At 39.4% G+C, this 12,090-nt stretch overlaps 1 protein-coding gene across 3 annotated transcripts in view; it reads right to left on the reverse strand.

Annotated features, from left to right (window-relative positions):
• Positions 1 to 12,090, reverse strand: part of LOC140481232 (anosmin-1) — a 214,789-nt gene that overhangs the window by 185,081 nt on the left and 17,618 nt on the right. For all 3 annotated transcript variants that reach the window (XM_072577103.1, XM_072577102.1, XM_072577101.1), the window contains exon 2: positions 1,457 to 1,504. In XM_072577103.1, the coding sequence (XP_072433204.1) occupies positions 1,457 to 1,504 (48 nt within the window). The remainder of the gene's footprint in view (positions 1 to 1,456; positions 1,505 to 12,090) is intronic.

Consider the following 12,090-nt stretch of genomic DNA (forward strand, 5'->3'; position numbering starts at 1 on the left):
GGTTAACTGGGAGAAATTTCAAACCTATTTCCTATATTTAAATAATGACAAGGGCAATTGACAAAATCACTTGCCCTAAATGCTTTTAAATTATTTGAAGTTCATTTTTAGCGATAGATAAACATCTGCTACATCATAGTTATCGGACGTCTTCATTATTTTACAAATATTCATTTGTGAACTACTGTTTGACAAAGGAAAAAAAGGCATTTGTTAGAGATATAATCCAGACGCGTGTGGCAGAAAGGTGAATAGGATAATGCATTAAATATGAATTAATACATTACAGTCAAGTGAGAGAGCTCTTCAAAGTGCTACATCTTGCATCAAATGATTGAATCTCAACTCTTTCAGTTGCTGTCACTGATGTGCTGTGCTAGACAACTGATATGTAGACAAAGAAACTGACAGCTTGCCTTCACTCATTCTTCACAGCCTTGAGTGAAATAATCTTCTGGAGCTACAGAAGGGTGATCCTTCCATTATTTCTGTGTGAAAAGAACAACCGAAGCCTGCAGTCTCTAGTGTTATTCTGACCCTGGATGATGCCAGCACATTGTCCCGTCTCTCCAGGAGTCTTGAACACAGTCTGACCAGGAAGATATGGGCTTTGTTGCTGTGTGATCTATTGGGGTCAAAGAGTCAGCAAGAAGCAGGACAAAAGGTGGTGTACACTTTTACCAAGGAAACAGAGACAAATAGTAACTGATGTAGGTCTCTGATGCTGTTCAAATGAATTCAAATCATTTGCTTGAGAAGCTTGTGACACTTTTAGCCCCCTCAAAAACCTCCCAATTCTGGAAGCATATTTAATTGATGATTAGATATATACATATTATTGATTTAAAATTCCAAAAGGAATCTAAAAGTTCAGCAAGAATCTTTTTTAGCTACAAAAATAGTCTGATCCTTTGACATTGAGGTTAGTTTTTCTCCCCAGGCTGAGAATGTAAATGCATGGTCCATTATGGAATGTCCCACATTCAATCCCCAGTCTACATGGAGAAAATTAATCAGTTTGACTGGTAATGGAGGAGCAGCCATTAGTTTCTGCAACCTTACTGCATCAGGCAGGGATGAAATCAGAAATGGTTCTCACTCATAAGTGGAAGTTAATAACCCCCTACTGGGAAAAAAAAACAACTGCAAGGACACAGTGAAATCAAGAATAAACTTGTCTGCAAACTCCCACTATAGCTCAATAACCTGGCAGCACTGTAGCAGCATAGACTCAAAGAGGAAATGATGACCTGTGAAATTCCAGCACAAGCAAGTACATTTATGAAAGAGAGCAGGGGTGCAGCCAGTTCAGATTCAATTAAAACCATGCCACTACATAAAACCATGTAATACATGTAACAGTGCATGTTACTCTACCATTGCTATTAACTATGCAAAGTTTCATATGGCAAGTTCTTACAAATTACATCTCATCTCTTGTTTGGTGTGTACTCACCTTTGAGCATTGTTTGTGATTTTGACACCAATTCAGGGATCCATTATTCTGCAAAAAAAGGGGAAAGCTATTAATATAACAACAGAATTTTATATTTGAATCATTTACATATCCTGCACTTACCTTTTATTTAAATTAGACTCCACAGTAAAAAGAACTATTTCATTCAGACTAGTTTTTCAAAGATTTTTGTAACAGTTCTGCGTACTAGAGGTGGCCTATAGGTACTATCTGAATATGTTGCAAAAAATATTCACAATGCAGTACAAAAGTGTGCCTGCAAGTGTTCTTAAACACCACTGTGAGCACTTATCAAGAACAATTACACGGGCAGGGCATGTCAGTTTGACGCTTGATAACTCCCCCATAGTCCAATTATGTGATTCCAGGGGTGAAGAAGTGGGGTAGTATACAAGATTATTCCGTACCATGTGCGTTTGGTGCAATTTTTCAACATTTGCCCACAGCGTGCACTCACTGAAGAGGATCAGCAAAGTTCCAAGTTTCAACTCATTAGATGGAATTTAATGTTTCCACCCCCAGCAGTGTATTAGGAGGTGTTGGGATAGTTTAGCAATTGGAACAATGGAAACCCTGTTGCCTTCCTGCCCCAGTTCAATAAAATCTGGGACAGGGAGGCTTGCAGGTGATCTTCCCCATTTGGTTGGTAATTCAAGCCCTTAAGTGAATGTGCAATCATTGGTAGGGCAAGGTGCTGCCAGGCAGGGATCCAAAAAAGCAAAGCCCTTTTTGGGTTTGCTTATAGACTTTCAGTGGGTCCCATGTTAAAAGAAGTTCAGTGCTTGATCAAGAGACCTGGCATTAGGAGCTGGCGAGTCCTACTAAGAGCCATTTTCTGCCCTTATTCCAATTAACACTGGCCCCTTCCAAACCTACATTAAGGCTCCATCCTTTTGTTACACTCCCTCAGTCACCTATAGTCTGGGTCCCTCACTAAGTGACTGCTCCCAGTGGTGTCTAGGGTGGAAATGTAGTCTCAACCAATGTACCCCTTAATTTGCCATACCTATGTAATCTATTCTATGAGGCACTGACAGTGGGCAGCTACCTTCTCACCAGTTTCACTAAAGTTACAGTATTGTACAAATTGTTGTCATCACAGCTTGAAATACGGTGTCAGGAGTGAAGCTGAGATTGAGTGTTGAAGAGCTGTTGAAAAAAAAGCACAACTACGGACAGACCAACAGACAGAGGTACAAACCACTGAAAAGGATTGGAGGAAGAACTAAGAAACAGCTGAAATGCAGGATGAGGCACACTGGCTGCAATTTTTCCCTTCCAGATCCAGTCAAAATGGAAGATGAAATGAAGCAGAGCCATTAATTTTCTGCACGTCCTGCCTGAATTATGGAATTGTGACAGATCTGCTTAACAAGCCAGAGCAGCTTCGCATCGCTGCCCTCTTATCAACCTTGTCACTGCTGACAGGCTATTGTTTCTAAGTGTACATCACTCTAAGTCTTTCTGAAGAACATTAAAAAAAAGCAGAAATTTTATAAAGCATGGATTTGAAGTCCACCTGAACATAATTTGTGAAAGTTGTGTTCAATATTCGGCCCCAAAGTGAAAAAGGGTCTGTTGATCGACATGTGACTTCATTAACTTACCTCACAGAAAACTGAGAATCTTTGTAATGAAAACATGACTAAATTATTAGACAATAGACAATTGGTGCAGGAGTAGGCCATTCTGCCCTTCGAGCCTGCACCACCATTCAATATGATCATGGCTGATCATCCTTAATCAGTCTCCTGTTCTGCCTTATCTCCATAACCCTTGATTCCACTATCCATGAGAGCTCTATCCAACTCTTTCTTAAATGAATCCAGAGACTGGGCCTCCACTGCCCTCTGGGGCAGAGCATTCCACACAGCCACCACTCTCTGGGTGAAGAAGTTTCTCCTCATCTCTGTCCTAAATGATTTACCCTGTATTTTTAAGCTCTGTCCTCTGGTTTGTCACTCACCCATCAACATGTTTCCTGCTGCCAGAGTGTCCAATCCTTTCATAATCTTATATGTCTCAATCAGATCCCCTCTCAGTCTTCTAAACGCAAGGGTATACAAGCCCAGTCATTAAAAACAAAAGTGTATTAGGCATAAGTGATCCGCATGGAGAGCACATCTACTGAGAAAGGAGAAAATTACTCTCGGGAAAGTCATCATCATGTGCAGAAATGCAAAGATTGTAAATCAGCTCAAACATATCTTTGACAGAGAACAGATTGTGATTTCAACTGGTTGTGCATTGCATATGCAGAGACTGATGGGAATAATGAACAACTCATGCATATATTGTATATCTTGGGCAATTCAAAATCTACAAGAGGATGCATGCAATTTCTTTTAGTCTTTTTGGGATAGAATTGCAATCTGTGTCAAAATGCCTTCTGGTGCCACAACCATGTGATTGTTAGCTCAGCTGGTTGGAGAACTAGATTGCAATGCACAGTGATGCCAGCAGTGTGGGTTTGATTGCTGCCCTGGTTGAAGTTACTATGAAGGGCACAACTTTTACCTTCTCCTGAGGTGTGGTGACCCTCATGTTAAACCACCATAGGCTCTCTAGTGAGGGTCTGGTAAGACAATGGTGACTCTACCTTTTATGATGAGGTACTGACTGGGGGCTGCTATCTTGCAACCAGCTTCAGTGAAGTGACAGTACTGTTAATTTCACAGGCTCAAAATAAGTCAACAATGGAGAGCTGTTGACCTCTGATTGGGATTTCCATTCAGATTCATAAATCCCAGAGAAAGCTTATGCTGATCCTTTAAATGCCTGATGGGCAATTCATTCTAATTAATAATAATCATTTCCCAAAAGAGGCAACAAGAGTCTCCCACCAGTTCCTCATCTGATGAGCAAGATACCCTACACAAACATTAAATTCTGCCGACATGTGCTCAGCAGAAGTGTGATGGAAAGTGGGACATTATAATTAGCCACAACATTCCTGCACTAGGCAAGAAAAAGTGAAATCAGCAAGTGCTGAAAGAGAAATAGCATCAAACAGGTGAAGGCAAAATTAGGTTTGGCAATAAACAGTCTAGCAACATTCAGCAGAGAGGAGGGAAAAGATTATTGCTCCTAATTGCTACTCAGTGATTTCTGACAGAATGTGAACACACACAGACACCAGATTAACAGGATGGGGCTTGACTATGATATCTGCCAGGAACAACTCGCTTATCAATGTGCACTGTTTCTGTCTCAATGACAGGTAGGTCCCAGAGAGCTGATCATACGAGCTGATCATACCCTTATTATAAGACATGAGTGAGCACCTTCGGGGGAGGCCAATAAAACTAGAGCTTCAGAAAAGACTACAGCAAGCTCATTTCTCTCTATTGCATTAAGCACTCTGAGGCAACATCGGAGTTTGCAGCATCTCCTTTTTATAGTGCAGCACAACTAATTGCCCTCTACTTTGGAATCTTTACATAACAACAATACATGAGCAGTTATTTCAAATGCATCATTATGAGGATAGATCAGCACCACTTCATTTGGCAGTGAAACAGACAAAATCAGAACATCAACAGCTCTGATACAGCATGACGGTAACTGCCTTCTTAAAGACATTTTAATAATATCCTACTCAGGAAGGCATAAAACTATCAATCAATGAAGCTGGTGTGCACAGTTTCTCATAGAATATTTTCCATCTTTTCTCACATATAATTTCTCCACAGAGCATTAAATGATAATTCCTGCATACTTTTATGACCTAATTAGTGTCTCGGTGGTACAGGTGTGTCACTCACACAGCTCCCCACCCACTAAGGCTTAGATGGCAGGAGAGCTGACTTAGAAATTCAGCACCCCTTATGTCAAGGGTTCCAAAACCAGGGGCACAATCTTTCTGAGGCAGAGGCAGCAGGACCAGAGGTGAGGACGTAACTTAATTTGGTTGGCTAGTGGCAAGCCAGAACTCCATTTCCTTCCCACTTCTGCTGCAATTAAGTTCTGGGCAAATTTTGACTTTCACGTTTCACTGCCAATTCAGACCCTTAAGATGGTTAAGAGTTAAGACAGGATAGAAAAGAGTCAGTTCCTCAACTGCTAAATCAATGTTGGCATGTGGAGGTGATGGCATGGTGGTATTACCACGAGGCTATTAATCCAGAGAGACCCGGGTAATATTATGGGGCCTGGGTTCAAAATCCACCATTGCAGAAGGTGGAATTTGAAATGAATTAAAAACTTAGAATTAAGGGTATAATGAAACCATTGTCAATTGGTGGAAAAACCCAACTGGTTCACTAATGTCCTTTAGAGAAAGTAATTGCTGTCCTCACCTGATCTGGCCTAAATATACTCCAGATCCATAGCAATATGGTTGACTCTTAACTATCCTCTGAGTAATAAACCTGCATCCTGTGAATGGATCAAACACAAAAAGCCATCTTGTCAGTTCCTATAGGGGAGGACTTACCTGTGATGATGGAGGGACTTGACATTTACCCCCTCGCCCCACATCTTCCAACAACAAAAATAACCTTCCTTTCTTTAAAAAAAACACATCTATCACGTTAAACCTCCTGGTGATGGTTGTGCTCCCAACAGCAGCATGGACTTATCAATCCATCACGACAACTGCCTGCTGTTGGAGGGTGTATTAGTTTAATTTTGATGCAGTTATACATACAAGGCAGTGCAAATGTTTGGATGGAAAGACCTTTGTCAAAGATATCCATTTCATAGTAAAAGAGTATGAAACGTATTGTGCCACAGAAATGGTTTCAATGTTGCCATTCATACCACAATGCCCCGCCCCATGCATCACTCACCCAACCCCAATCAACTGACAGCTGTCAGAAGCTGTCCCCCATTTCTGGGTTAACATCGTGTTAAGAACACTAAAATGGGTTGACAGGGAGAAAGGATTTGGAAGCATTGTTCCCTCTAGGAAACAATGCCCATGCAAGGCAAACAACTTCCAGACCCTAATACTGTATTGTGATCATTGTGCATGAAACATGGTGTAGCTTAGAAAGAAGACACTGTTTGGAAAGCTCTGCACTCAGAGCTGTAACTAACTTTGATCCTCTTAACAACACAAGAATTAGGAGTGGGAATGGACCTCTTAGTTTCTCGAGCCTGTTCTGGCATGCAGTTAAATCATGGCTGATACGATTTGTCCACGTTCCTGCCTGCCCTCAATAACGTTACACCCTCATGCTTATCAATAATCAATTTACCTTAGCTTAACAAGATTCAAACATCCTGCTTCCACTGCCTTTTGAAGAAATGAGTTCCAAAAGCTGTGAGAAGAATTTTTCCCCATCTCTGTCATAAAAACTAACTTTTTATTTTTAAGGTGAGAGGAGAGAGATTTAAAAAGACATGAGGGGCAAATATTTTATAAACAGAGGGTGATTCACGTGTGGAATGAACTTCCTGAGGAAGTGGTAAATGTGACCCCTTGTTCTAGATCTCCCACAAGAGAAGACATCTTTTCCACATGCACCCTGTCAGGACTCATCAGCATGAGATACATTATAATTAAGTCACCAGTTACTTTTTTACGAGCATAGCCTCTCCAACCTTCCCTTACAAGACTGCCTACCCAGTCCGGGTTTTAGTCTAGTAACCTTTCACTGAGCTTCTTGAAACATATTTATGCCTTTAAATAAGTAAACCAATACTGTACAGTTTACCAGATGTCGTCTTACCAGTGCCCTGTATAACTGAAACATAACCTCCTTACCCTTGGCAGAATCTGTGGAGAGAAGCAGAATAAATGTTTTAACTTCATGACCCTTCTTCAATATGGTCAATGGACTCAAAACATTGACTCTGCTTTCTCTCCACAGATGCTCTCAGATCTACTGAGTTTCTCCCTCAATTCTGTTTTTGTTTCAGATTTCCACATCTGCAGTTATTTCTTTTATCTCCTTATTTTTGTAACAATAATGTTAGTCATAGTCAGAGTATACAGCACAGAAATAGACCCTTTGTTCCAAACAGTCCATGCCGTTCATAATTCCAAACTAAACTAGTCCCACCTACCTGCCTGTGACCCATATCCCTCCAAACCATTCTTATTCATGTACTTATCCAAATGTCTTTTAAATGCTGTAACTATATCCACATACACATTTCCTCAGGACGTTCATTCCACATGCAAATTATCCTCTGTGTAATATATTTGCCCCTCATTTCTTTTTTAAATCTCTCTCCTTGCACCTTAAAAACGTGCCCCATAGTCTTGAAATCCCCTATCCTAGGGAAAAGACAATTGCCATTAACTGCCCTAGTTTCTCTAATTATTTGCTGTACGTGCATTCAAATCTTCTGTGACTCATGCACTAGGACATCCAGATCACTGGATATCTCAGAGCTCTGCAATCTCTCATCCTTTCGATAATCAGCTTCTCTTTCATTCTTTCTGCCAAAATGGACAATGACACATTTTCCCACATGATGGTCCATTTTCCAGATCCTGGACATAGATACATTTATCTTTGTATTGTCAGCTGATTTAGCAACCATACCTCTGTCTCCTTCATCCAAGTCATACATACATAGCTCAATTGGTTGGATGGCTAGTTTGTGATGCCAACAGTGTGGGTTGCCATGAAGGAATCCTTTCCACCATCTCCCAATGCCTGACTTGTGGGAACACTACCAGTCATCTCTTTCTATTAAGAGCAGCCCTATGACCTGGTAGACTATGGTGAATTGCACTTCACATAAATTGTAAAAATTGAGGCCATACCTGTCAACCAGAAAATGATCTACACTTTGTCTCCTATTCTCTCCATGCCAATGTGTTGCCACATACCCCATGAGTTTTTATTTCCTGCAGTAACCTTGAATGTGGCACCTGTTCACGTCTACAAATCTAAATACAGTACATCTAACGGTCCCCTTTATCCACAGCATATGTTCTTTCCTCAATGAACTCCAATAGCTTGGAGTTAAAAGTGATTTATCTTTCATAAAGCCATGTTGACTCTGCCTGAACACCTTGAATTTTTCTAAATTTTCAGCTGTAAGGTATTCAATAATAGCTTGTAACATCTTCCTGATGATAAATGTTAAATGTTAACTGGCCTGGAGATTGCTTCTTTCAATCTCCAGCACATTTTGACAAAGGAATTACATTCACTGTCTTCCAGTCTAAAAGACGTTGTAGTGAAAGTGTGCGACAAACAAAAATTTAGCAAATGTAACAATCTTTTAAATTCCATTTAACAGCCTTATGAAGTAACAGCAATCAGTTAAATATTATGTTCCTCCATTGCTTTAATTGAAACTTAAATCTTAATCTTCATCATTACAAGTGCAGAAAATTTCCAGTCACAAAATCTGAAAAGATAATATGGAATGAAGAAAGTCCAAACATTCCTGAAACCATTTTGATGCGCATGTATAATTAATCCCATTCCAATTATCACATAACATCACATCAATAAGCATTTTTGTTCCAACTTAAGATCCCGCAATTGACAAGAACAAAAATGGTTAAAAAAAGAAAACTATCAGGGTCTCCTATAATAGGCCATTCCTGCCAAAATCACACAGGTCAAGGATGTTCAACATTTACAGACATCAGTGACATCTTAAAGGAAAGGGACTATTAATTACTTTGTACTAAACATGGCACTTGGGAAGTAAATCTCTGCCTCCTCCGATAACATACAGTCCCCTAAAAGGCTCAAAGTCATTGAAAATGAGCCAAATGTTATTAAAATGCCTACATCATAGCCAAAAGTAGGTGACATCTAACATTGTACACTGGTCGCTTGTGAAGGTGCAGCTGTAGTTGGAACCTGAGCATTTACTGGCATAATTCAAATATGGTTGCAGTTAGGTTAGAACGGTGACAAAGTATAAACTACCATTCAGAGAGATAATTGATGGAATGGTTAAAGGTTGGCAAGTTTGTCTTTGATATCTGGAGTAAGTTATTTCTCAGACCACAGGAAAGATGGAAACATGAGAACAGCATTGTCAAATGAAAATGCATGTCACTTGTATCCAATAAATGGTTAATCTGTTGTGATCTAAGTATTCTGTTGTTACAAGAGACCACAAGCAGATCAGCAATTGTGTGCCTATTGCTTTAGAGAACTAAATGTATTTAATGTTATTCAATTATATTTAATTATTATTCAATGCTATTTGCTGGTATTAATATTGTCCATCTTTATCAAAGGACTTTTGGATTCAGAGGGATATTAGGATGATGTGAGGACTGGCATTTAGCTAGAATGTTAAATGCTTTTCTCTTGTTCTTAATGCTTATCCTACTTAATTTTGCTATTACACTTGCTGGTCATGCTTTTGCAAGAGGAGATTTTCTTTCCTTCTCTAATCTCCCTCTTTTGCAAGAACTAATGATTTTTCTGGAGTAGGATGCCATCTTTTAGGTACGGGACTAGATCTTGAGAGCTGCAAGTTTATTCCAACATAAACAGCACACAGTACAATATTGCTATCACTTTACTTTCATTCATGCCGATTTTTTTTAACAAAATTTGCTCCAGAGTGGTAAGGAATAGAAAATATGTGTGCAGCTATGTTTGAAGCTGAAAGCAGCCAACAAAATATGAATTAAGAATCACCTTTGTTGCTTGCAAAGTTCAGGAACTGCAGTGCCTCATCATCAGAAGCGTGAGAGTTTGTACCAACATGATGAATTCAGTCTATATTCCATTCTGACACCCCGAACGCAGCAGTGAGAAATTACTATTTCACCAGAAATGCGATACTGTGTTGGCCCATGTGCTTTGAGGAACAAAGTATGTTTCACGATGAGACAGTCGTCCCAATAAGAATTCGTTTTTTCTGATAAAGCAGCCAACTTCCTGTAACCAATCCTGTGATTAGGTTGCCTGAGAGATAAATAGTAGAATAGCAAAGTGTCTTCGAAAGGTTAATTATCGGGTGAGTAGATTGTGGGTATGACTCCAATGACAAACAGGAATCTGGTTGTGGATTGATGTAATAATGTATCCAGCAAAGTGTTCAGCAATAGTCATATTATCTTCCATAGCATAAGCAACTAGTGTGGATCCTGTGGTATAGAAGAGACCAATAGACATTTATTATAGCTAAGAATTAGATCAAACTTAACATTCATAGACAAGTAAGTGCCTAGGCTGATATTAAGTGAATCAATTGCGACAGATGTTATGCTTTTGGTAGCATGTCACATTTCAAGTAATCCACAGTAATATGGAGTATGAGACTTTTACACCCACAGCTCACATATAGCGATAATATCATGAGCATATGTCTCTTGAAGGAAATATGGCACACTGACTCTTAAAGATATACTGACATAACACAGAGCAAGGAACAGCTTTGTCCAGCAGCATTCCAGAGTTAAAAAATAATTGGACCAGGAGAGTTCTAACCCCAACAGCCTATAAGGCTATGACAATAGCCCCACCTGTGAACAACTCCAACCCTACAAACCAAGTGACAGTTAATGGAGATTCAAAGCAACAGCCTTCCCAGAGGTAGCCATGATGTGGAGGTGCTGGTGTTGGACTGGGGGTGGACAAAGTTAAAAATCATACAACACCACGTTATAGTCCAAATGGTTTATTTGGAAGTCCAGGCTTTCTGAGCGCTCCTCCTTTATCAGGTAGCCAGTGGCTAGTTACCTGAAGGAGGAGCAGTGCTCTGAAACCTTGTACTTCCAACTAAACCAGTTGGACTATAACCTGGTGTTGCGTGATTTTTAACTTTGCCAGAAGTAAGCAGAGAGTCCAAAAATGAAAAGCCCTTCGACAAATCAGTACTCAGGTTAAGTGGCTAATTTTCCAATTTCGAATAAGTATCCAACTTAAGTTATAGGAGGTGTAAATCAAATAAGTGTCAGGAAAACGTTGCATTGAGAATAAAATACAAGCACCTGCGTTCTTTACGCTTTTGATATGTTTAATATTACTGGTTATTTAAGGCATAGTTATTAATATCCATCTTCTTAGCTTGTAAAGTTCCTTTGAGTTAAACTGTGAACCATATGGCAGCATTCTTTTAGTAAGTACTTCGAGTTTTCAGATTCCTAAAAAAAGGGAACACCAGTCTTTACTGAGATTGTAACAACGTGAAGTTAAAAGTCTCAAGTTTTTGTTCTATGGTTCAGGCAAGCAATTTGTTTTCAACATCCTGGCTAACAATACTCTCTCAACTAACAGCACCAGACTGTTGCACATGTCATTAAGTTTGTGGAATATTGCTGGTACAGTAATAATTTGCATTTATATAACAGTCTTTAATGTGACAAATGGTCCCAAGACCTGCAGAAGAAGCCTTGGCAAATAAAATTTTGCAGCTGAAGAAATATTAGGATTGGTGACCAAAGCATTGTCAAGGAAGTAGATTTAAGAAGGTTGTAAAAGAGGAGAGAGAGTGGAGACATTTAGAGAAGCAGTTTCATCTTTAGAATGGTTAACAGTGTCTGTGTTTTCTTTTACAACCACAGTAACTACATATAAAAATTGCGTAGCATTTTAAGAATTTTTGACATGAAATAAAAGCAATTTATTATTAGAAAGCCCTATCTTGCTTCGAAAGGTTGCACTTAATAATGGTTCAGAAAATAATTGCACTGAAGGTATTCACTGATAAAAAAGACAAAAATTGTATTTCAA

This window comes from Chiloscyllium punctatum, chromosome 9, assembly GCF_047496795.1.
Source record: "Chiloscyllium punctatum isolate Juve2018m chromosome 9, sChiPun1.3, whole genome shotgun sequence".
In the NCBI taxonomy this organism is placed as follows: domain Eukaryota; kingdom Metazoa; phylum Chordata; class Chondrichthyes; order Orectolobiformes; family Hemiscylliidae; genus Chiloscyllium; species Chiloscyllium punctatum.